The 27,258-nt window shown below is 34.2% G+C and overlaps 1 protein-coding gene across 1 annotated transcript; it reads left to right on the forward strand.

Moving 5' to 3' along the window:
* Positions 1-1,552: 1,552 nt before the first annotated feature.
* On the forward strand, positions 1,553-7,150 carry LOC132636735 (ribosome biogenesis regulatory protein homolog). Its single transcript, XM_060353739.1, has 8 exons — positions 1,553-1,759; positions 4,161-4,311; positions 5,137-5,188; positions 5,279-5,407; positions 5,592-5,709; positions 6,381-6,567; positions 6,662-6,775; positions 6,866-7,150. The coding sequence occupies exons 1-8, from the start codon at positions 1,650-1,652 to the stop codon at positions 7,016-7,018; spliced, it is 1,014 nt and encodes a 337-aa protein (XP_060209722.1). The 5' UTR covers positions 1,553-1,649; the 3' UTR covers positions 7,019-7,150.
* Positions 7,151-27,258: the final 20,108 nt, after the last annotated feature.

Raw genomic sequence — 27,258 nt, forward strand, 5'->3', positions numbered from 1 at the left:
TGAAAAAAACATATCCCCCAACTTTTAACTCTATTTAAAAAGTACCATCCTTTTTTACTTCAATCAAAATTTATCTTTTATTTAAAACCTTTGTAGCAAATTTTGGAATTGTAACATTTGGTTGGTACTTGGTAAACGTGGTAAGGGTTTCCTTATTAATCTCAAACCACTATATAAAATAAAATAAACTCTATAGTAATTAAATATCAAATGACTGGTCATCGTTTTTGCTTCCCATATAACACTAGCTTAAATATATTTTATACAAGATATAATAATAATAATAATAATAATTATTATTATTATTATTATTATTATTGCGGACCAATAAATACTATAGTTAAATTGAAAACAAATTAACTAACCACAACAAGAAAAGAAAAACAAAAAGAAACTTATTTCTTAGGAGTACTTTATTAAGATTTGACCTATTAGCATTTTGTACCCTCACTTCTTCATGAAAACCTCAGCCCCAAACAACTTGTTAAACCCTCGCCAATCTTTCTGCTATTTTTGCAGAAAACTCAAAGAAACAATACAAAAAATGGAGATGGAGATGACACAACAAGAATCATCATACGAGATGGACGTGTGTAATCTAATGGCTTCATACCAACATTATATACAGCATAACATAAAATATTATGACACGTAACTCAATATACAATATTATATTTGGGGGAAACATTATACTAATACATCAACCTTGTATAAAAATATACATAAAAATCTATTGTATTTATACATAAATATGAGCTAAATCGGATTAAAAACTCAAAATATGGGCTATGTAGCGTAAATATTTTCTTTCTCAGTAGACGTAGAGTGTAATTATGCCTATAAATATACCGTAATTCATATAGGATACAACATGGAATAATAATAATTGTATTACTTCCTCTGTTTCAATTTAAGTGTCTTACTTTCCTTTTTAGTGCGTCTCAAAAAGAGCGTCTCTTTCTATATTTGGTAACTCATTAATTCCAACATCCTACATAACATGTTTAACACTACAAGACAACGTACCTTAAACCCTGTGCCTAATCAAACTAATAGCCTGTTTGACCAAGCTTCTAAAATCAGCCTATTTTGATTCGTATTTTTTTTTCAAAATGCTTTTGCAGAAAGTACTTTTGGCCAAAAATAATTTTTGTTTGGTCAAATAATTTAAAAAACACTTTTGAATAGCTATTAGTGTTTGACCAAGTTTTTAGAAGTGCTTCTAAGTGCATTTTCCTCAAAAGTGCTTTTGGCAGAAGCTGTTTTATTTAACTTTTAAAACACAGCTTCTGCTACTCCCAAAATCACTTATTTTATCCCAAAAACACTCATTTTTCTCTCAAAAACTTGATCAAACACTTAACTATTTAAAAATAAGCATTTTTGGGAAAAAAATAAGCTCGACTAAACATGCTATTAAGAGAACGGACAGAGGGAGTAAAATTTAGAAAATTGGAATATTTTTCGGACATCAAGGATAAATTTGGAAAATGAATAAATTAACCTTAAAAAAAAAAAAATTCAATAAGGGGTTCTCAAGTTTGACCTATTTGCATTTTGTATCCCTTCACTTGTCAACAAAACCTCAGCCCCAAACAAACTTGTTAAACCCTCGCCACTCTTATACTCAAAAAACCATACATACAAAAATGGAGATGGAGATGGAGATGACACAACAAGAATCATCATATGAGTTGGATGTTGGTAATCTAATGGCTTCATACCCACATCACAACTTTGTATCTCCACCTTCTTCCAGGTTTCACTTTCTTGAAAAAAAAAATACCCTTTTTTTAACATGTTTTTTTGCTTATGTTATGGTTGTTTTATTGATTTGGGATGTGAAATAGTCATCTTGGGGTAAATGGGTAGACCTAAAAATATCACTCTAGTGCAGATTTAGCTAATTGTATAATAGATTGAGTGCCTATCTAGTTGGATTAAACTGGTTAGTTATGTTCAGTTTCTTGAAAAAATACCCTTTTTGTAACATGCTATTTGGATGATATTTGCTTATGTTATGTTTGTTTTATTGATTTGGGATGTGAAAGAGTCATATTGGGGTAAAGGGGTAGACCTAAAATTGCAAAAGATTGTGAAAAGACTAAAAAGTCCCTAGGAATCAGTGCAGATTTAGCTAATTGTTTAATTGATTGAAGTGAAGTTTCTGTGTAAGTGATAGCTATGTTCAGTTTCTTGAAAAGTACCCTTCTTTACCATGTTTTTTTTTTTTTTTTTTTTTTTGTGTTGAAAGGTGGAATCTTGGAAAGGATTTAGAGTATTTTCTTCCACTATTTGGATGATATTTGCTTAAGTTATGTTTGTTTTTGATTTGTGGGGTGCAAGAGTCATCTTGGGGTAAAGGGGTAGACGTAAAATTGCAAAAGACTTAAAAATCTATGGGAATCAGTGCAGATTTAGCTAAGTGTTATAATAGATTGAAAAAAAGTGTCTGCATAAGTGATACCTAGCTAGTTGGATTAAACTCATGGCTTCATACCCACATCACAACTTTGTATCTCTACCATCTTCCAGGTTTCACTTTCTTGGAAAAAAATACCCTTTTTTAACATGTTTTTTGGATGATTTTTGCTTAAGTTATGTTTTTTTTTTGTTTGGGATGTGAAAGAGTCATATTGGGGTAAAGGGGGTAGACCTAGAATCTCAAGAAGTTGTTAAAAGACTAAAAAAGGCCCTGAAAATTAGTGCAGAAGTGAAGATTTAACTAAGAATAATACCTAGTCTTGGGGTTAAGGGGTAGACCTAAAATCACAGGAAATTGTCAAAACACCAAAAAGTCCCTGGGAATCAGTGAAAGATTTAGCTAAGAGTACAAATAAATGGAAGCGAAGTGTCTGTGTAAGTGACCTGTATTCTCTATGCCTTTTTCTAGCTCGAAAGCTGGAAGCTTGGAAAGGATATAGAGTATTCTCTTCCACTATTTGGAAGATTTTTGCTTTAAGTTACGTTTGCCTTTGGGGTAAAGGGATAGACCTAAAATCGCAGGAAATTGTCAAGAAGACCTATAAATATCTGTGAATCAATGCAGAGGAATATATAGATGGAAGTAAAGTGTATTTGCAAATGAAACCTAGCTAGTTGGATTAAACTGGTTAGCTATGTTCAGTTTCTCTTCCACTATTAGGCTATTTTTGCTTAAGTTATGTTGATTTCTGATTTATGAGGTGAAAGAGTCATCTTGGGGCAAAGGGATAGACCTAAAATCGCAGGAAATTGTCAAAAGACCTAAAAGTCTCTGGGAATCAGTGAAGATTCAGCTAAGAATATAATAGATGGAAGTAAAGTGTCTAAGGTGATATCTAGCTAGTTGCGATTAAACTGGTTAGATATGTAGAGATAATGAGATTTAGAAAACTCCTAGCTTGTCTTTTAAAAGGGAAATCAATTGGTATTGTTATAAAATGGGACCTGAATAGGGAAACCCAATTGATTTTGGATTGAAGCGTGGTTGGTTGATTGATTGATTGATAAAGTCACCTTTGTTTGTTATGATATCTGGTGCAGCTTCCTTTTTGAGTTTTCTCTTTGGGATGCGATCCTTAATAGTTCACTGTTGGCTTACTCTAATATCTTGGGGTCCTAGGGACTAATTTTGATGGGAAGAAGAGGCAAATCTTAACTAACTTCCAAATATTCAATATTAAAGCGAATTAAGCCAGTTCTTTTTTGCAACATGTGAGATGTCAAGTTGTCTTGATTCTAACTGAATTGCAACGAAAAGCTGTAATCTTGTGATTTCAATAATTTATAGTGACCCCTTTAGCTTTTGCTTGTGTATTTAAGATGGTTTTCAAAAGGTACTACCGTATTAGGTGCATGCCTTTTTCACCTAAATATTGAACAAACCATGTTTCTATTATTGATGATCTGGTGGGGGTCGGTTTGGTGTTCGATTCAACAGGGAAATAATTTGATGCTTTTTGTAATGAGAATAACACTCATGGAATTTCTTCTATGCCTTGTGCATTCTTGCGCAAAATATGAGTGTTGGTTCTCAAAAATTATATAAGGAGTGTTTCCAATCAAAAAAATAAGGAGTGTTTCTGTTGAAGTTGATGTTTTGATGTTCTAAGTTACAAGGATAAGGACACTCAATTGATTTCTTATGTGCGTCGTATATTCATGTTCCAAATATGTAGAGAGGAGCTGGCAAAGGAGTGTCTACAGGAGGCGACCAAGTTAGTTCAAGCTGTTGCAGATGCCCTCTTCAACTTACCATCAACAGAAAGCCCTGATGGTCCTCTTGTCGCATTGCCTCAACCAACTACGAGATTGCCTAGAGAAAAGCCTGTAAAACCTCATTTATATTGTTTGTGCAATAATTTTGTGTTTTCTTCATAACCTGTTTGGCCGAGCTTCTAAAATCAGCTTATTTTGAAAAGTGTTTTTTCCAAAAATATACTTTTTGTGAGAAGCAGTTGTGTTTGGCTAACCAATTTGAAAAGCATTATTGAGCAGCAATTAGTGTTTGGCCAAGCTTTAAAAAGCACTTCTAAGTGTATTTTCTCAAAAGTGTTTTCTTTCTAAAAAGTACTCTAGCTCCAAATGTGAACTGAATTTGATGCGCAACATACGCTATGAAAAGGCAATTTACTACAGAGAGCACAGGGGCAAAGTGCTTACGAAGAATTTAACCTTCATAATTTGAGAAGTTATGTTGTTGTTGTTGTAATTTGAGAAGTTATGTGGTCGTTATCAAAACAATGTAAGTTATGTGGCAAGAAATTATGTTGCTGATACTCCTGATGTAGTAACGTTTATGCTGTACTTTGACTCAAAGTTTGTTGATTTCCTATTTTAAGGAATTTCTTTCACTTATCAATTTTTTTTTTCAACATAGGATGCTTAAGATGCCTGCCCCCTATTTTCTATATATATATATATATATGTATATGCATAGTGGAAAAGAAATCTTCTTTACAGTGGCCTTGTCTGTTAAATCTATCAGCTCCTTTTAGAATCAGTCTTAGTGTTATTTTAACAAGAATATTACGCCTCATTTTAACAATAGCTATGGTTGGTTTTGGATGTCTTTTTGTTTGATTTGTTTTCTATGTGGTTGCTTGGAAGTTCCGTTGTGATATCAATAGCTAATTATGATTTTGATTGTTTCAGCTTCCAAGGCCTAAACCTCCAACGAAATGGGAAGTGTTTGCCAAGAAGAAAGGTACCATGCGAATAACTTGTGGGTTTTAGAATAGTTAATTCTTGATTTAACCAACCTTCATTGTTTTTTTTGGGAAAAAATGTCTTGCAGGTATACAAAAACGTAAGAAAGACAAGGTTGTTTTTGATGATCAAGCTGGTTCATGGAAGCGCCGACATGGCTACGATCGCGTAAATGATGACAAAGATGTGCCAATCATTGAAGCCAAGGCAACTGATGGTAAATAAGAGAATTTTCATTTTCGACTTTTCAATGAATACTGATTTTTTATTGTACTCTCTCATGTCAATCAAGTCCTAATAATGATAACTACAGGGGAAAGAAACTTAATTTTGTGAATGAAGGAAAGAACGTATCTGTATTAGCATTTTCATATTGTTCTGAAAATGTTTTGTTTTTTCAGAGCCTGGTCAAGATCCTTTTGCTAAGAGACATGAAGAAAAGAAGAAGAGAGTAGAAAAACAAGAGAAGAATCGACATAGTAACTTGAAGGAAGCTGCAAAAGCTGGTGCCTTGCCAAGGTCTTTTTCTTCCAAACTTCTCATTGTTTGTCTGCCAAAACCTTGTTCTTTATTAATTCCTGCCATCTATGACGATTTATTAGGTTTTTTGCTCCGTGTATCAAATCCATTGTTTTAAAAGATCCATTGTGTTGTAAGAGGTGTTTTTTTTAGAAAGTACTTTTGGAGAAGTAGTAGTTTGTGTTTGGCTTATCAATTTCAAAAGCACTTTTGCAATATTAGAGCAGTGCTTGTTCAAGGTTCCAAACATGCTGATGGGGAAAAGCTTCAATTTTTAGCTTCTGAAAAATAATTTCTGCTGCTACTCAAAAGCACTTATTTCGTTTCTAAAAGCTTGGTCAAACACCCCAACTCTCTAAAATAAGCACTTTTTAAGAAAAATAAGCACAATTCTGGCTTCCTAGAAGCTTGGCCAAATAGGCTATTAGGGTTTGTCCTGGTGAGTTGGTCCAAAGAGAATTCATCAAATTAGTGAACGAATCAAAACAGTGGAAGTTCATTTTTGCTTGCCAGTTTCCATTGTGGTTGATTTGGTGATATTCTCTCTCTGTTTCTTGCCCTCGACTCCTATATAGCTTTGTCACTACGCTATTATAGTATACATGAGTTGGCAACTTGCTGCCACAACGATGAAAAACATGTGCCTCACACTCCATTTCTTGCTTTTGCAGTCATGTTCAGCTTGCTGCCACAGCACTGCCTATAACGGGGAAAACACAAGCTGCAACAAGGAAAATTAGCAAGGATGAACTCGGAAATGTCGCTGGAATGGCAGCAAATGCAACAGCTAGTGGCGGAAAATTTGACAAGAAGTTGCCTGGGGAAAAGCCCCCAAAACATGACAAAAAGTATCGGAAGGTTTGTATTACGAAAAACGCATACATAAATTTGCTTAGTTCTGACCTGATTGTATATGTCTAACTAAGTCCACTTCACTCCTATCTACAACCAGTTCTTACCAGTTGCGGAAGGATCTGGAATGGGCTCCTTAGAGAAACAGCAAACCGAAAAGATTCTAAACAAGTTCATGGCCAGGAACTCCCATGAGATACTCAATGTGCAAAAGGTATGGCATATGCATGCATACATCTCTATTATTATATCGTTCCAAGATATCTACTTGCTAATTAGTGTGGTTTTTTCACCTGTACTATAGGCTGTAAACATGTACAACGTGAAAAAAGATAAGAAAGGAAGGAGCCAAGGAGGGAAGTCATCGAAAACTGATAGCAAGTTGAAGGCGAGGAAGTCACCCTACTCTAAGAAGTCTTCAACAAAAGGGCCTTCAAGTAAAGGAAAATCCAAGTGATGACTTTCTTATATCCAATTGTAGTAGTATACATGGTAGTCAACCCTTCCTCATTTATGTTTTGTTTATTTAATTTATGTTGCAATGGAACTGTGAAGAGATTCTTGAGAAATGAGACATTAGTATTTTCCGTGTGTGGAGTAAAGTAAAATACCCTTATGCAGTCCCAGAAAGATTTAATGAAAGGATGACTAGCAAGGCCATCATCAACTTTCTGTCAGTCCAAATGAAATGTGAGTTTGTATGCCACATTCTGAGAGGAGAAATTATTTGCTCCATTTATCCCAATTTATGGGGCGATGTCTGACGGAGAGAAGAAAAATAACTTATACTGGTTCAAAAAAAGTGTTTATTTAGCCATTTGCACGCAACTTAAGAAATTACTAACTCTTTGGAAAAAAAGGTATTTTGATTAAATTATTCCTAATTAAATAAGTATTGGAATTTGGTAACTTAGCATTTAATGAGCTCGGAACCAAAATGATCCTAGAAAAGACCTTTTGAATCAAAATACCCCAATGAAAAAAAGGTGACATAAGTACCTTTAGGGCAGTAATTTATTGTGCTAAAGGACTTAACCGTAATGGCGTGGTTAAGTCCTTTAACGCAGTAAAATACTGCATTATAGAACCCAGCAATGTTTTTTAATAACGTAGTAAAATATTGCGTTATAGAACCCAGGGGAAAAAAAAAATTGGTGAACTTTTTTTCTTGCAATACTTAGTGTTTTTTTCGTACTTTGATCAACGATTAGTCGTGTGTCAAGATTCCGAAACGTCAATATTTTATATAGAACCTAATATTTTCTTCTGCATACAATAAAATAGGTTCAATACATCAAAAATATGTAAAAGTTCGGATTGTCATTTTAGGGGTTGAAAAGGTGTCTTAAGTAAGTTTTGTTTGAAAACTTCAGGTTTAAGTATTCTATATACACAGACGTCCATTTTTGTTTGAAGACTTGTCGTCATTAGCGTAAATTTTTTTATTTTTAGGATTTAGATTTAAGTGTGTTATTTTTTAAAGCGTAACTTTATTTTAAATATAGGCGATTGTTTGGGCTCGGACGTCCGATTTACGCGATTTTTTTTTTTTGCAACATATTCGAAATAAAGTTACGCATTAAAAAAGAACATACTTAAGGAACACTCAGTGTTTTTTTCCATAAAAAGATCGCAACATCTTATTTTAATAAATCTTTTTTTTGCAATATTTAGTGTTTTTTCCATATTTTGATCAACGATTAGTAGTGTGTCATGACTCCGAAACGTCAATATTTTATAGAGAGCCTGATATTTTTTTTCTGCATACTATAATGTAGGCTCAATACATCAAGGATACGTAAATGTTCAGATCGTCATTTTAGGAGTTGAAAAGGGACCCGAAGTAAGTTTTGTTTTTTAAGATTTTGATTTAAGCATGTTATCTTTTAATCAAGACATAACTTTATTTTGAAATAAATCTAATTCTAAAAAATATAGGGAGAAAAACCAGTTGTAAAGTGGTCAAACTTTAGATGGTCATAACTTTGCGCTGGGTTGTCCGTTTTATGCGATTTTTTTTATTTTGCGGATTTTTTCGAGATCTATGCGGACAAACTGCCAGCAAGCAGTTTGGCCGAGCCGATTTAAAAAAAAAAACACTTGTTATCCTATTCAATTTTAATTTTCCCCCAAATTGGCGTGATGTTTTTAGTTTTCTTTACTTATATGATGATACGCAATAAATTTATTCCAGAATTACTAAATCCTTTAAATTCACCTATGTTACTCTGCGTTAATCTTAAATCTTAATGATGCCACATATTAATTATTGCTTAATGCATATGTGCCTCCCTAAACTTGAATATTTAGTGAATATATTCTAGCAATTGAATATATTATGTATTAAGATAAATCTCTAAAGCTTAGATAGCAGTATGTTGTTGATAATGAATGTTCAAGGGAATAAAATAAAGAGTAAAATTTTAATTCAATGTATGAAAATAATATTTTTATTGGAAGAAAATATTACTTGATCAATTTTGAAGCAAAAGTAAAGGCATAAAAGATGATTTTTCTTTTTGCGACAACAATGATGAAAATAATAATATTAAATACTAGTAAAGATATTAATGATAAAAAGATAGCGATTCACTCTGAATTGAGAGGGAAGATAGATAAAAAAATGCATTTAAAGTATCAGTGATTTGTAAGCTCAAGAAAAATAAATTAGAAGGACGAGACAAAATTGAGCGTCAACACCAAACCTGTGCTGTTTTTTCGGAAAGCTCTCACACTATTAACAGTATCCCTGCACCTCATATGTAGTGTCTTTTTTTTTTTTTTCCTTTGCACACCCAACAAATACACATACCTTTGAAAGTGACAAACATGGTCGAAACAGTCGAAGTATTAGATTTTTTATGTAATGGGATTAATATCCTTAAAACCACAACACTTTAATTTGTATTTAAATATCTTTGTTTATGCAAGTGTACACACTATAAACGTGCGTTTCTCAAGTGACATATACAAGAGTTGAATTTAAATATAATTACAAATAATTAGGCCATCTAATTTATTTATCTTGGCCAAACTAATAATTACACAACAGAGTAAAAGAATACGACAAAAGGTGCTCTTTGTTTGTGTAGATGGCAGAGTCGTGACTAGTGACGAAGAGAAGCAAAGAGATGAGGGGGTAGTGTCTCTTTTTTTTTTTTTTTTTTTTTTTTTTTTGAGGGGAAAAAGTTTTCTCAAAATAGATCTTTTTTTTTGGCTCAAAATTCTTGTTTTTTTTCTTCTTGGTGTCTTTATTCCATTCATTTCTTTTCTTTATCGTATCACTAGCGAGCCGTAAGTGAATTTTCGTGTTCGACCACGATGGTTGAAGACTTTGAAGGCGCTTGTGAATGGCAGTCTGGTGTGCAAAGTATCCCGTGTTAGCAGAGTTCGGGAAAGGGCCACACCCCTTACGAATGAAGAGTATAATAATTAGGTTCAATTGAATTTAGCGTCATCAAGGCAATATATATATATATATATTTTTTTTTAAATAAAAAATCAAAAGTCATCCATCTCTATAGAGACTGGATGTTCTTTTATTTCATGGCACAAATGTTACAAAAGTAGGATATTTGCGTTACAGATCCTTCATGATTGGAACAGACTCCAAGCATCACAATTTACAAGGGTAGGCAAAATAGGAATATTTATTTATATGTATATGACAAATTATTAAAACTACGAAAAGTATTATATTCTGAATTTATAGACATAAAAGTGTAAATTTTCAATCTGCTCTAATTGAAGATCCAATATAACTGATAGCAATGCATATGTCCTTTGAACTCGATATTATAAGGTGTAAGGTGGGAATCTGTTTGCAATTTTCTATTATTCGACATATTTTCTGATAGCATGCGCATTAAAAAATAACACATTTAAGGAACACTTAGTGTTTTTTTCTATAAAAAGACCGCAACATCTTATTTTAATAAATCTTTTTTTTTTGCAACACTTAGTGTTTTTTCCATACTTTGACCAACGATTAGTAGTGTTGACTCAAAATTCTTGTTTTTTTTTCTTCTTCTTGGTGTCTTTATTCCATTCATTTCTTTTCTTTGTCGTGTCACTAGTTGTGACACCCCAGCTTAGGAGGAAAGTCCCATATCGGCATAACACAGGAGAGGTGCTGGGTATATAAGTAAGCATGCCTTACTTCCTAGTGACGCGTTTTAAAGCCGTGCAGGCCTAGGCCCAAAGCGAACAATATCACTAGTGGGCTGGGCTATTACAGATGGTATCAGAGCCACTCTTGTGTCAGCCTTGTCGATTGGGGGGGGGGGGGGGGGCTAGAGTTCAACTGAGTTTAGGCAAATCTCATGCGGTGGGGCAAACCTCAGCGAGGACGCTGAGTCCATAAGAGGGGGTGTATGTGACACCCCAGCTTAGGAGGAAAGTCCCACATCGGCATAACACAGGAGAGGTGCTGGGTATATAAGTAAGCATGTCTTACTTCCTAGTGACGCGTTTTAAAGCCTGCGGGCCTAGGCCCAAAGCGAACAATATCACTAGTGGGCTGGGTTGTTACACTAGCGTGCCGTAAGTGAATTTTCGTGTTCGACGACGATGGTTGAAGAATTTGAAGGCGCTTGTGAATGGAAATCTGGTGTGCAAAGTATCCCGTGTTAGCAGAGTTCGGAAAAGGGCCACACCCCTTACGAATGAAGAGTATAATAATTAGGTTCAATTGAATTTAGCGCCATCAAGGCAATTTTTTTTTTAAATATAAAAAATCAAAAGTCATCCATCTCTATAGAGACTGGATGTTCTTTTATTTCATGGCACAAATATTACAAAAGTAGGATATTTGCGTTACATATCCTTCATGATTGGAACAGACTCCAAGCATCACAATTTATAAGGGTAGGCAAAATAGGAATATATATATATATACTAGCAATATATGCCCGTGCATAGCATGGGCCGAACGTGTTTATTTGCTTTAATTAACCAGTTTTTAAAGTTTGAATTTTATAAATAATTTTTAAAAATTTGTCATTGTCATGACAAAGAAAGTTGTTCATCGATGTGAAAAAGAAAATTAGTAAGAAAGTGAGAGAAACTTAATATTTTGATCCTAGATGTTTTCTTTTAAATTCTTTAATCTCTCATATGTATCCCGACAAGTTAATATCCATCTCAATTAATTAACTGTTCAGATCCAAACATAAGAACCATTGTGTTGTATATATTGGATTTTTTAAAAGCAAAACTAATAAAAAAATTAATTAAAAAAATTATGTTAATAAGGGGTAAATTAGTTACATTATAATTTTTTATATTAACAATTATAGATAAAAAGAATTGTTACAGTGAAATCAAAATTAGAAAGATATATGCTATATCATAAATCACCAAATTAATTCTTAAATAATGTGAAAAGTCAAAAGTAATTGTCCACGTTAACATATCAAGAGAAATAAATTTTTCTTCTTATTTTGCCCTTCACATTAATTACTGATTTTCAAATCATTTTCCAAGGCTACTGAGACTATACTACACTAATAAATATGGATATTATAATAAAATATATACTTCATTTATTAATTCTTAAAGAACGTGAAAAGTCAAAAGTGAACAAGTAAAAGTAGACGGAGGAAATAAATATGTCGGAGAATTATTCGTCCTGTCTTCACATTTAAAGTATTGAGAAAGAAGGAAAACGGAGATTAAAGTTGCTCCCTTTATTAGAGAGAAATAAGAGTACGATATTAAAATACATCTTTTATTTATTAAGGGCCATGTAAAACGGAAAGTGGGCAAGTAAAATGTGACGGAAGAAGTATATATTTTACCATAATATTCATATTTATTGGTGTATAATGTCAATAGCCTTGAAAAATGATTTGAAAATGAGTAATTAATGTGAAGGGTAAAATTAATAATAAGAAGAAAAATCAACGTGGACAGTAAAAGTGTACGGACAGTGCATACATGTATACATGAGAAGACAGTAAATATTCAGTACTATGACATATGTCCACATGGAATTAAAAATTAGTTGGTTAAAGTGTACAATTTATTGTTCACGTGAAATTAAAAGTAGTTGGTTGAAGTGTACAATTTATATAGCTCTTGGTACAAGTATTCATTGCGTGTACAATTTGTAAAACTTGTGGAACAAGCATTTTATGCTGTGTTCGTCCACTCACCAGACTTTTATATAATAGAAATAAAGAAAAATATAGAATAGAAAAATAGACATATATTTTTAGTAATGTAGCCAAGTAATATGGGACGAAGGAAGTACTCCATTTATTAATTCTTAAAGAATGTGAAAAGTCGAGTATAGTAATGTGACCAAGTAATATGGGACGAAGAGAGTACTTCATTTATTAATTATTTCTTAAAGAATGTAAAAAGTCAAGTATAGTAATTTGGCCAAGTAATATGGGACGAAGGGAGTACTTCATTTATTAATTCTTAAAGAACGTGAAAAGTCAAGTAATTTACCCAATTAAAGAAGAGAATAAATATTCAGTACTATAATATATGTCTACGTGGGATTTATTAATTCTTAAAGAACATGAAAAGTCAAAAGTGAACAAGTAAAAGTGCACGGAGGAAATAAATGAGTGCATACATGTATACATGAGAAGAGAATAAATATTAAGTACTATGACATATGTCCACGTGAGATAAAAAAGTAGTTGGTCAAAGAGTACAAAGCCATGTAATATGGGACAAAGGGAGTACTTCATTTTTTAATTATTAAAAAAAGTGAAAAGTCAAGTATAGTAATGTGGCCAACTAATATGGGACGAAGGGAGTACTCCATTTATGAATTCGTAAAGAACGTGAAAAGTCAAGTAATATGGACGGAGGGAATGCTTCATTTATTAATTTTTAAAGAACATGAAAAGTCAAAAGTGAATACGTAAAAGTCCACGGAGGAAAGAAATATGTGTCGGAGAATTAAAATTGAAGTGCATACATGTATATATGAGAAGAATAAATATTCAATAAGAACGTGAAAAGTCAAAAGAAAACAAGAAAAAGTGCACGGAGGAAATAAATATGTGTCGGATAATTAAAATTGAAGTGCATGCGTGTATACATGAGAAGAGAATAAATATTCAGTACTATGACATATGTCCCCGTGGAATTTATTAATTCTTAAAGAACGTGAAAAGTCAAAAGTGAACAGGTAAAAGTGCACGGAGAAAATAAATTTGTGTAGGAGAATTAAAATTGAACTGCATACGTCTATACATGAGAAGAGAATAAATATTCAGCAAGAATGTGACAAGTCAAAAGTGAACAAGTAAAAAGTACACGGAGAAAATAAATTTGTCGGAGAATTAAAATTGAAGTGCATATAGAATATAAAAATAGACATATATTTTTAGTAATGTAGAGAAGTAATATGGGGCGAAAAGAGTACTTCATTTATTAATTAATTCTTAAAGAACAAGTATAGTAATGTGGCCAAGTAATATGGGACGAAGGGAGTACTTCATTTATTAATTCTTAAAGAACATGAAAAGTCAAGTAATTTGCCCAAGTAAAAAAGAAAATAAATATTCAGTGCTATAACATATGTCTACGTGGGATTTATTAATTCTTAAAAAACGTGAAAAGTCAAAAGTGAACAAGTAAAAGTGCATGGAGGAAATAAATAAGTGCATACGTGTATACATGAGAAGATAATAAATATTAAATATTATGACATATGTTCACGTGAGATAAAAAAGTAGTTGGTTAGAGAGTACAAGTTATATAGCTTTTACTATAAGCATTCATTGAGCATACAATTTCTAAAGCTGTTGGTACAAGCATGAGAAGCTGTGTTAGTCCTCCTTCCATGCTTATATATAATAGAAATGTATATGGCAAATTATTAAAAGTACGAAAAGTATTAGATTCTGAATTTATAGATATAATAAAAGTGTAAATTTTCAATCTGCTCTAATTGAAGATCCAATATAACTGATAGCAATGCATATGTCCTTGGAACTCGATATTATAAGGTGTAAGGAGGGAATCTGTTTGCAATTTTCTATTATTCGACATATTTTCTGATAACATGCACATTAAAAAACAACACACTCAAGGAACACTCAGTGTTTTTTTCCATAAAATATCGCAACATCTAAATCTTTTTTTTTTTTGCAACACTTAGTGTTTTTTTCATATTCTGACCAACGATTAGTAGTGTGCCATGACTTCGAAACGTCAACATTTTATATAGAATCTGATATTTTTTCCTGCGTACTATAATGTAGGCTCAATACATCAAGGATACGTAAATGTTCGGATCGTCGTTTTAGGAGTTGAAAAGGGACCCGAAGTAAGTTTTGTTTTTTAAGATTTTTATTTAATAGTGTTATTTTTTAATCAAGACATAACTTTATTTTGAATATAAATCTAATTCTAAAAAAATATAGGGAGAAAAACTAGTTGTAAAGTGGTCAAACTTTAGATGGTCATAACTTTGCGCTGGGATGTCCGTTTTTTGCGATTCTTTTTATTTTGCGTATTTTTTCGAGATCTAGGCGGACAAACTGCCGACAAGCAATTTGGCCGAGCCGATTTAAAAAAAACACCTGTTATCCTATTCAATTTTAATTTTCCCCCAAATTGGCGTGATATTTTTAGTTTTCTTTACTTATAATATGATGATACGCAATAGATTTATTCCAGAATTACTAAATCCTTTAAATTCACCTATGTTACTCTGCGTTAATCTTAAATCTTAATGATGCCACATATTAATTATGGCTTAATGCATATGTGCCTCCCTAAACTTGAATATTTAGTGAATATATTCCAGCAATTGAATATATTATGTATTAAGATAAATTTCTAAAGTTTAGATAGCAGTATGTTGTTGATAATGAATGTTCAAGGGAATAAAATAAAGACTAAAATTTTCATTCAATGTATGAAAACAATATTTTTATGGGAAGAAAATATTACTTGATCAATTTTGAAGCAAAAGTAAAGGCATAAAAGATGATTTTTCTTTTTGCGACAACAATGATGAAAATAATAATATTAAATACTAGTAAAGATATTAATGATAAAAAGATAGCGATTGACTCTGAATTGAGAGGGAAAATAGATAAATAAATGCATTTAAAGTATCAGTGATTTGTAAGCTCAAGAAAAATAAATTAGAAGAAGGACGAGACAAAATTGGGCGTCAACACCAAACCTGTGTTGTTTGTTCGGAAAGCTCTCACACTATTAGCAGTATGCCTACACCTCATAGGTAGTGTCTTTTTTTTTTTTTCCTTTGCACACCCAACAAATACACATACCTTTGAAAGTGACAAACATGATCGAAACAGTCGAAGTATTAGATTTTTTATGTAATGGGATTAATATCCTTAAAACCACAACACTTTAATTTGTATTTAAAATATCTTTGTTTATGCAAGTGTACACACTATAAACGTGCGTTTCTCAAGTGACATATACAAGAGTTGAATTTAAATATAATTACAAATAATTAGGCCATCTAATTTATTTATCTTGGCCAAACTAATAATTACACAACAGAGTAAAAGAATACGACAAAAGGTGCTCTTTGTTTGTGTAGATCGAAGAGTCGTGACTCGTGAGGAAGAGAAGCAAAGAGATGAGGGGGGTAGTTTCTCTTTTTTTTTTCGAGGGGAAATTTTTTATGAAAATAGATCTTTTTTGTTGGCTCAAAATTCTTGTTTTTTTTTCTTCTTGGTGTCTTTATTCCATTCACTTCTTTTCTTTGTCGTGTCACTAGCGTGCCGTAAGTGAATTTTCGTGTTCGACGACGATGGTTGAAGACTTTGAAGGCGCTAGTGAATGGCAATCCGGTGTGCAAAGTATCCCGTGTTAGCAGAGTTCCGGAAAGGGCCACACCCTTAGGAATGAAGAGTATAATAATTAGGTGCAATTGAATTTAGCGTCATCAAGGCAATATATCCCGTGTTAACAGAGTTCTGGAAAGGGCCACACCCTTAGGAATGAAGAGTATAATAATTAGGTTCAATTGAATTTAGCGTCATATATATATATATATATATATATTTTTTTAAAAAAAATAAAAATAAAAAATCAAAAGTCATCCATCTCTATAGAGACTGGATGTTCTTTTATTTCATGGCACAAATATTACAAAAGTAGGATATTTGCGTTACAGATCCTTCATGATTGGAATAGACTCCAAGCATCACAATTTACAAGGGTAGGCAAAATAGGAATATATATCTATATGTATATGACAAATTATTAAAACTACGAAAAGTATTAGATTCTGAATTTATAGACATAAATGTCACGTCCTTAGTCTTCAACTAAGCGCACGTGCGGCACTTGACAACTCGCTCACGTTCTTGCACAACTTGCTTATGATCTTGCTATGCCAAGTCAGCCTAGTTTACTACACTCAAGATCGCTAAGGGAATAGTAATTGAGAAAGACGAGAAATTTGCTAAAAGGAAGTTTTTTATTATAGAAGACTTAATTGATTTTGCTTGATGATTTACAAATGAATGATCCTCCTATTAATACTATTTACCTAGGGACTAGTATGTAAATAATAATTATTATACAAGTCCCTACATATTTACAAATAAGCGCCAATTCTAGAAATCTCTACACAACTAGATTATTCTAAGGACTTTTCCATGCAATTCCATAAGGTTCTAAGGTCTTCGATGAGAAATCTCCATATTTCTCTAGAACCTTTTCACATAAGCTAGCCTCCTCTCCATGTAAGCATCCACATAAGCTTCCTACATAGCAAAAATAGTTCCACGTGGCGCCTAGGTGGCATGATGACGTGGTGGGTCATCACACTCTCCCCTACCTGATGTTACGACGACCACGGCGCACTGCTGCTGCTTAAACTCTTGACTCTTGTTTTTAAATTGCCATAAGTCTCCGTATCGTTCACATGTGACCTCTTCCAGTGATGCCCTTTCCAATGCACGAGAAAAATGGCAGTGGCTTCTTGCCCTTGTTTTCGCCTGGCCTGGTAGTCAATGATAGCTTCAATCTCCCTATCGTGTGAGGCGGTAACGATAACCGGTGCATGACTTGACCCTTTTCCGGTTCATGCTCCAACTCAATCTTGTGATCCTGCTCACGCCTAAGAGGCAAGCGTTTAGGTAGCTCATTGGAAATACCATTTTTGTTTTCTTCGAGCAAATTATCTTCCTCCAAACTTGTAATGGTTGCCATGAATGTTGACTCCTCTTTCTTGAGCCCCTTGACAAGCTGCATAGCTGAAAGTTGTGCATGGCCCTGTCCATGCGACATAGTCACTGTAGGCACCATGCAAGCGCCTTCTCGCTCCATGACCAAGAGACGTTGGAGGTAGGGATCGAACATCGTGTGGCAATGTGTAAATAATTCTTGCCCCAAAACAATGTCAAAAATATCCATAGTAGTGGCGGTAAAGTTTGTCGTACCTTTCCAATCTCCCAATTTGACACCAACTCCATTGGCTACACCACGAGCATTTTCTAGCTTAGCATTCACGGTCTTGACGAAGGCATTAATTGGAGCGAGCTTTAACTCTAGTCTCTTCGCTGCGGCCTCAGTCAAAAAATTATGAGTCGCCCCACTGTCTACCAGTGTACGAGCAGGCTTGTTATTGATGGTGAGATCCACGTACTGGTTTTTGTTATTGTTGGTTTGACTATCTTTGTCACGACCCAGCTAGGGGCCGCGACGGGTACCCGGGCTAACCGCCGAGCACCGCTCACTCTATTGCTCAACTTACTCGACTAATGCCTTATTATCATATTTATACTCAAAGCATGGAAAAATCATAGTTTATATGAAAACATTAATACTTTTATATATAGAGATGTTTCAAAATAATGAGTGCACATATACATGAAAAATACGAGACCATACTACCCACATTGCGCATCTACGAGCCTCTACTGACATACTATACAGTGGACGGAACAAGACTCTGTCATGCCCAATATATATATATATATACCAAAAGGAAATCATAAGCACCTCCGAACAATGGAGTTCTCTCAACAGCTGACAGCTCCTAAGTATCTGGATCAAGCTCGCCTCCCTGTCTACCTGTGGGCATGAACACAACATCCAAAGAAAAGGACGTCAGTACGAATATTGTACTGAGTATGAGAGGCATAAACAATGAAGAAGAACAACAATAATATAAGGAGAGCATCAATATGAACATCTGAGCCTGAACAATAATCATAAGAGAAGTGGTGCATACTGTCTTACTCATACTCATCATGATATCATAAATGCATGACATGCAAGCTGCCCGTCCTTACCGGAACGGTGTGATCATCAATAATATAAGCCCGCATCCAGGCCTCCCGCGTCCAGGGTACCATGTCATGCCGCCTACTAGTGGTGTCTGCCCACGCCCGAAGGTCGTGGTGTATCCGTATAGCTGCCCGCCGTAGCGGTGACTGCCCGGCCAAATAGGCGCGGTGTGATGCAATCATGACATGCTCGTTATAAAATACTTATAATAATATGTTTATCAAAATATGCTTATCTTAACATGATACATGCATGAAGCTCAAGATTATCTATACTCTATCGGGGTGACGTAAGGTCGTGATCCCCCGATTTCATTATGGATCAGTCATTGACATTCTGCCTCACCTTGAAGGAATTAGTACATAAGGTGAGTGTAAGCAATAAAGGGCATCATTGTTAATATGGCATCATCATATCATATTTCTTATCTTGTATAGACATGTAAGAATATAGGCCTTTAGCTTCTCGGGATACATGAACTCATGAAGAGGAAAAGAACTTATACTATAGGATTCATGCCATTGGAAAGAAAGGACTAGCCTCACATACCTTTGTCATTTAGCTACGTTATCGATCACTTGTCTTCCTTCGAAGTCACGTCGTTACCTTCATGAGAGAATCGTATTAACATTAGTTAATCGACCATAAGAACGCATCGTTATTTCTAGAGAAAATTAGGCGGCATTTCCTTTGTTTCTACTACCTTTTTTCCCCGTTCTATTTCAACTCCTAAACATGTACAACCACACTCATAATATTGCAAGCAACAATCATCATTTATATACCTTACGCAAAATCCACCATTTTCCTCCAATTTCCCCACATTCTATGGTTTTTGCTTATCATCATAATTTTGCTTACTTCACACCTATTCCATGGTCTATACGTCATTTATAACGTATTTGTAATCATAACATATCAACTTCCATGATTCCATTCATCTATCATTCCATAGTGACACTATTCACTCAATAATGGTGCACTTCCTATGTCTTACTACAATTCAAGTGTCTTAGTCTTCTAATACTTTAAACAACATGCCAAAGTCATGAAACTTACCTTAGATGATGGTTGAATAAGCCTTGAGTAGTTGTTGCACCCTATTTTTACCAAAGGCTAAACAAAGCACAACTTATGGAGCTCTGAAATGATTAATTATGTACAGAGTCGCCACCTAGCATTTAAGGTATACTAGGGTACCTATAAATTATTAATATATGCAGCTTAACATAATCTACGAAAATAAGTGAGATTCTAGGTAAGGGTTCAAATTATTCCGAAGGGAAGGTGTTAGGCATCCTTCAGAATCCACAAATGTGGTTCCCGACTGGACCAATTTAACTATACGAGGGATGTGTAAAAGGCTTGATTATTATTTACAAAAATTAATAGAATTTAGACTAAGAATAACTAATATGAATGTTTATGTAGTAAAAGGTGTAAGTATTTACATATGTATAAAAATACGTATTACGTGATAATTTACAAGTAAATAAAGTGCGCAATTACAGTGACTAAAAATTTTAGCTTTAAATGAATATATTATAAAGGTATTTACTTAACAATGAACGATTTACTTTTGAATGAAAAAAAAAAACAGATTTAAACATATGTGATATAAACAATTATTTAAAAAGGTTATCTACAACTTAAGAGCTTGAGTATGTGAAAAGGTGTAAGGAATGGACATGAAATTATTCTGCACGCAAGGTGTGTTAACTAATTTAACTAGCTAAGTATGTACACCTAATCAATTAATTATGAGAGTACATTTTAAAACCTAAATATTGAGGCAAATCACCCTATTTATTTACTTAAGTGTGCTAAGCTACTAAATTAAAACTCTAGCGAAACATGATAACTATAAGAATATTAACTACAAAAATAATAACTGTCTAATATTAATTTATCTAAAACACATAAAATTTAAATCACCTAAGCAGATCATAAATAAATACCACTACCCTACATCCTAAAAAGTAAAGTTTCACTATATTTTATGCTTGCATAATTTAAGAATGTAAAAGAAAATATAAACAAATAATTTAAGAAGCTATTTGAACTTCTTTTGAGTGCCATCTTTCAAAAAATAACTTCATATATCTGCATGAGACTTAATAAAAAATGTTAGTAAGAAAATAAATAATTATCGGATGAATTAAAAATAATGAATAAACTTAAAATAAAAATCCGTCTTTGTACATGGAAGGCCTTGGAAATCGACGGAAATTTCTTCAATCGGCCACAATTTTTTTTAACCAGTTACCAATTCGGTCCGCTTCAATTTGAATCTTCAAGAAATGTCGAGCTTCCCAAAACAGCAACATCTTAAACTTTCAGTGCAATATTTTCTTGTTCAGCTCCATTCTTTCTTTCTTTCTTGAAACGGGTTTAGTGCCTCTCAAGCAGACCACAAATTTGGCATTATAGCATACACTTTTCTCAGACAACATCTTCAAATTATCATCTAGGCTAGCATTGACATCCAACTCTTAATTCATCCAATTTTCTTCATATTTCAATTCTAGGTAGGTGCCTAAGTAAACTCAGTTAAGCAGTGAGAAAGAAAAATTCCTTCTCAAGACTTGTTAACAGTTTGGGGCAGAAATATCACATAGTTCAATGAACAACTCGACCGTTATTAACAAGATAGATTAAAAAGCAACTCAAACTACCCCCGCATACACTTCTAGACATTGCTTTATATTTCTTAGTTACTCAGACTTCACCGGCAAATAAATTTTCTCTCAGACAATTTGTTGAATAGGTTGCAGGCATCAGTTTTACCAAGCTCTTTCTCCCAATGATTTAGTAGAATTACCTTCCCAAAATTGGGAATTACAGTTCACAATCAACAGTTTCATGAGAAAATCAAATCAGAACCAATTGTGGCACATTCTATTCCATGAATTTTTCACCAAAAAAGAAGAGTGACAGTGATTGAATCTGAGGTAGATGAAAGAAAGGGAAGAACAGAGGAACAGAGGGAAAGCATACCTGAGTCTCTGGAGAAGAGGGCTAGAACAAGATAAAAGAAAAAATGAAAAATGGCACACTTAAGCTGCTGGGGATTTGCCGGAGCTCGGAGCTCCGGCGTGGAGAAGGCTGGCGGAGGGAGTAGAGGGAGACGAAGAAGGAGGTGCGGGGGGGTGTTTGGGGTGCGTCGCCGGACCTCCGGCGGCGGCGTGTAAAAAGGATGGAGAGAAAATAAAGTGTTTAGGGTTTGGTTTTGTTGGAAGAGAGTTAAGAAATCTGAAAATTAAGTGTGTGGTGTGTGTAAATATGTGTAGAATATGAAAAATTAAATGAACCCCCTCTCCTTTCTTATAATATAAACAAACACCCCTTTTAGTCTCTTATTTCTTTTAACTAATCAAAATCTAACCCATCATCTCAAATGTCAACTTTTAAAAAATGTGACGAGACCTTGACTTGATCGAATTTTTGCTATTAAAAATTAATTGCTCTAATTTTCTCTGCACTGTCAGGCTGTACTAAAATATAGTTGATTAATACATATATAAATAATAATGTAAGTATAAAATATAAATATTAATATATAGGATAAAAAAATGTATTGCTATAAAATTAAGAAACAATTAATTGCACAAAAATGGTAGTATTACGCTGTACATGTGCCAAATAATGGTTCTTGAAAAAATGACAATAGAGGAAATTCCTAAAATAAGGATAATCATCAATAAATTGTTGAAATTGAAAAAATGTGTAAAAAAAAATGTATTTCGTGCTCTTTAACGAATCAGGGCCCCCCAAAACGTTAATTTTAAGCACGTCGGGCCAAAATTAGGTGTCAACAGTAGTAATACCTTTCTTGCACCAAAACCCTATTTCACCTTTCTTGGGTTTTCTTGAGGTAGATGGCCTTTACTTGCATTTCATACATTTTGTTTCATGGATTTAATGTTGTTAATCTTGATGTTCCTTTGATTCTCTTGAATTTCTAGGGATGAAGTGTTGAGAGAATTCTAGAGTGTTCTTGAGTTGTGTAGGTGAAATATGAAATGAATTGAATGAGAGATCACTTATAATAATCCCAAAAGATGACTTTTAATGAACAGTCTTCGGGGTGAACAGTGGTCGTAAACCACAGTTTACGGACAGTAAACCAGTTTACGGGCCGTATAGTGTGGTCGTCTTTAAGCATGTCCAAAACAGAGAAGTTGGCTGAAGAACATGGCAGTTTACGATCGAGGTTTATGGTCCGTAAACCAGTTTACGGGCCGTATACCAAGTCGTTTTTAACCATTTCAACATAACAGAAAGTTGCAATTTTGGAAGGCTGGAGGACGATGGTGGTTTACGGTCCGTAAATCACTTTACGGGCCGTAAATCACTTTACGACCACTGGGCTGAATGCAATTCTACAACTTTCTCATTTCCAAAAATTCATGAATCATCACTCTTTACTTAGTAAAACACCCCACACTCATACCCTTCGTTGGTCTATTCCTTGTACATGTACGGGGACTTTTTCCGAGGTGTAACAATCTTGCTTCACGACAGCGCCATATAGTCTAATCGTCCCCAACTGTGCGATTCCCCTACTATGTCCTTGCGTCTGCTCGTGACTTTCATGCACCATAGCGCTAAGGCTCTTCAAGTTAGGGCAATTTTTGAAGTTGTGCGACCCTTCGCCTAAGTAGCATCCATTCTTCTCATTCTGTGCCTTCTTTTCGGCATAGCCCTGATGACCACTTGACTTCTTGCCGTCGAACTTGTTCGCATTTTGAGTCTTGGAGTATGGTTGTTGCGACTCCTTGCTCTCGCCTTGGTCTCTCCCACCTTTGGCATCGCTACCCCTTGACTCATTGCCTTGGACTTTGTCATGCTTGTCATGCCTAAAGTTTATCAAAGACTCAGCCTCTACTATGGCTTGGTCTATGTCTGCGACTTGACGGCGTTGCAACTCCTGCTTAGCCCAATTTTGCAACCCGCCTATAAGGCAGTGATGGTTTGCTTTACCTCAATCTCATCCTGCATACGCCCCTCCAAGTCATTTCGGGTGCTTTTAATTTCTTCAAGAGTATGCCCTTCAAGAACGCTAAGAGTGCCCTCCACCTTGCCCAAACGTTGGCAAAATATGTCGATGGCGTCCATCCCCACATTAACCTTCATAACCTACTCTTTACAGAGCGAGGTGTCCTCGGACAGGACCTCCATGTCATCCTCGCTCGCCTTAGTGGTAAATGGTTCTTGGGATGTAAGCCCTTCATTTGGCACAACCTCTGGCGTCACCTCCTTGCTCTTATTGGCGTCATTCCTCTTTTTGTTATGGCCTTTCTTGCCAGCAGCATCCTAGATGACGTTGGCTTGGGTTTTAGCAGCGTTGATTTCTTTGTCGTTTGCCATTCCCTCATTCGTAACCTTCGCTCTGATACCACGTTGTCACGTCCTTAGTCTTCAACTAAGCGCACGTGCGGCACTTGACAACTCGCTCACGTTCTTGCACAACTTGCTTATGATCTTGCTATGCCAAGTCAGCCTAGTTTACTACACTCAAGATCGCTAAGGGAATAGTAATTGAGAAAGACGAGAAATTTGCTAAAAGGAAGTTTTTTATTATAGAAGACTTAATTGATTTTGCTTGATGATTTACAAATGAATGATCCTCCTATTAATACTATTTACCTAGGGACTAGTATGTAAATAATAATTATTATACAAGTCCCTACATATTTACAAATAAGCGCCAATTCTAGAAATCTCTACACAACTAGATTATTCTAAGGACTTTTCCATGCAATTCCATAAGGTTCTAAGGTCTTCGATGAGAAATCTCCATATTTCTCTAGAACCTTCTCACATAAGCTAGCCACCTCTCCATGTAAGCATCAACATAAGCTTCCTACATGGCAAAAATAGTTCCACGTGGCGCCTAGGTGGCATGATGACGTGGTGGGTCATCACATAAAAGTGTAAATTTTCAATCTGCTCAAATTGAAGATCCAATATAACTGATAGCAATGCATGTGTCCTTTGAACTCGATATTATAAGGTGTAAGGTGGGAATCTGTTTGCAATATTCTATTACTCGACATATTTTCTGATAGCATACGCATTAAAAAATAACACACTTAAGGAACACTTAGTGTTTTTTTCTATAAAAAGACCGCAACATCTTATTTTAATAAAAAAAATTTTTGCAACACTTAGTGCTTTTTCCATTTTTTGACCAATGATTAGTAGTGTGTCATGACTCCGAAGCGTCAATATTTTATATAGAACTTGATTTTTTTTCTGCGCACTATAATGTAGGCTCAATACATCAAGGATACATAAATGTTCGGATCGTCGTTTTAGGGGTTGAAAAGGGACCCAAAGTAAGTTTTGTTTTTTAATATTTAGATTTAAGTGTGTTATTTTTTAATCAAGACATAACTTTATTTTGAATATAAATCTAATTCTAAAAAACATAGGAAGAAAAACTAGTTGTAAAGTGGTCAAACTTTAGATGGTCATAACTTTGCGCTAGGATGTCCGTTTTATGCGATTTTTTTTATTTTGGGTATTTTTTCGAGATCTGTGCGGACAAACTGCTACCAAGTAGTTTGGCCGAGCCGATTTAAAAAAAAAACACCTGTTATCCTATTCAATTTTAATTTTCCCCCAAATTGGCGTGAAATTTTTAGTTTTCTTTACTTATAATATGATGATACGCAATAGATTCATTCCAGAATTACTAAATCCTCTAAATTCACCTATGTTACTCTGCGTTAACCTTAAATCTTAATGATGCCACATATTAATTATGGCTTAATGCATATGTGCCTCCTAAACTTGAATATTTAGTGGATATATTCCAGCAATTGAATATATTATGTATTAAGATAAATCTCTAAAGCTTAGATAGTAGTATGTTGTTGATAATGAATATTCAAGGGAATAAAATAAAGAGTAAAATTTTAATTCAATGTATGAAAAAAATATTTTTATGCGAAAGAAAATATTACTTGATCAATTTTGAAGCAAAAGTAAAGGCATAAAAGATGATTTTTCTTTTTGCGACAACAATGATGAAAATAATAATATTAAATACTAGTAAAGATATTAATGATAAAAAGACAACGATTGACTCTGAATTGAGAGGAAAAATAGATAAATAAATGCATTTAAAGTATCAGTGATTTATAAGCTCAAGAAAATAAATTAGAAGAAGGACGCGGCAAAATTGGGCGTCAACACCAAACCTGTGCTGTTTTTTTCGGAAAGCTCTCACACTATTAGCAGTATCCCTACACCTCACATGTAGTGTCTTTTTTTTTTTTTTTTTACCTTTGCACACCCAACAAATACACATACCTTTGAAAGTGACAAACATGATCGAAACAGTCGAAGTATTAGATTTTTTATGTAATGGGATTAATATCCTTAAAACCACAACACGTTAATTTGTATTTAAAATATTTTTGTTTTTGCAAGTATACACACTATAAACCTGCGTTTCTCAAGTGACATACACAAGAGTTGAATTTAAATATAATTGCAAATAATTTGGCCATCTAATTTATTTATCTTGGCCAAACTAATAATTACACAACAGAGTAAAAGAATACGACAAAATCTGCTCTTTTTTGTGTAGATGGCAGAGTGGAGACTCGTGAGGAAGAGAAGCAAAGAGATTGGGGGTAGTTTCTCTTTGTTTTTTTTTTGAAGGGAAAAAGTTTCTGAAAATAGATCTTTTTTGTTGGCTCAAAATTCTTGTTTTTTTCTTCTTCTTGGTGTCTTTATTCCATTCATTTATTTTCTTTGTCGTGTCACTAGCGTGCCGTAAGTGAATTTTCGTGTTCGACGACAAAGGTTGAAGACTTTGAAGGCGCTTGTGAATGGCAGTCTGGTGTGCAAAGTATCCCGTGTTAGCTGATGAGTCGTGAAATTACGCGATATTCGACGCTAATTCCTTAAGCTTTTGTGACTCCTTAAGCACTTTTGTTGTTACTTTTTGTGTTTTTATGTTGTTTTGTAGGAAAAGATGCCCGAAGAGCATAAAAGAGCAAAATGGATCAAAATGGACCAAAATGGAACAAAATAGAGCAAAACAAGCCAAGTAGCTGAAATGAGTGATCGGAAGATACCAAGTGAAAAGAAAGTCAAAAAGAGGTCAAACTGGACATTTTTGCAAAACTGTCAAAACTGGACAGTTTTGCAAAAACGGGACAGATTTGCAAAACTGTCAAAAAGTGGACAGTTTTGCAAAAACGGGCAGAATTGCAAAAACAGAAATATGGGGGCAGATTTTGACATTTTTTGGACTTGGAAAAATTGGGGGGAGCTACAAAAGAGAGGCTAGGGCAAAATATTTTCTATCTTTGGTCATTTTGCAAGTTTTGGAGGCTAGGGTTTTCACCTACACCATTGGAGGAGAAGATTGAAGCACTTTAATGAGATAATTCTTAAACCTTTCTTCAATTCCTTGTTTTGTATTGAATA

This window comes from Lycium barbarum, chromosome 4 (assembly GCF_019175385.1).
Source record: "Lycium barbarum isolate Lr01 chromosome 4, ASM1917538v2, whole genome shotgun sequence".
Classification (NCBI taxonomy): Eukaryota; Viridiplantae; Streptophyta; class Magnoliopsida; order Solanales; family Solanaceae; genus Lycium; species Lycium barbarum.

Bases quoted from the DNA above. Each gene is read 5' to 3' on its own strand.
- LOC132636735 (XM_060353739.1), top strand. From the start codon at position 1,650: ATGGAGATGGAGATGGAGATGACACAACAAGAATCATCATATGAGTTG. The intron at 5,408-5,591 runs GTAAATAAGAGA...TTGTTTTTTCAG, and splicing joins TGAAGCCAAGGCAACTGATG to AGCCTGGTCAAGATCCTTTT. The intron at 6,568-6,661 runs GTTTGTATTACG...ATCTACAACCAG, and splicing joins ATGACAAAAAGTATCGGAAG to TTCTTACCAGTTGCGGAAGG.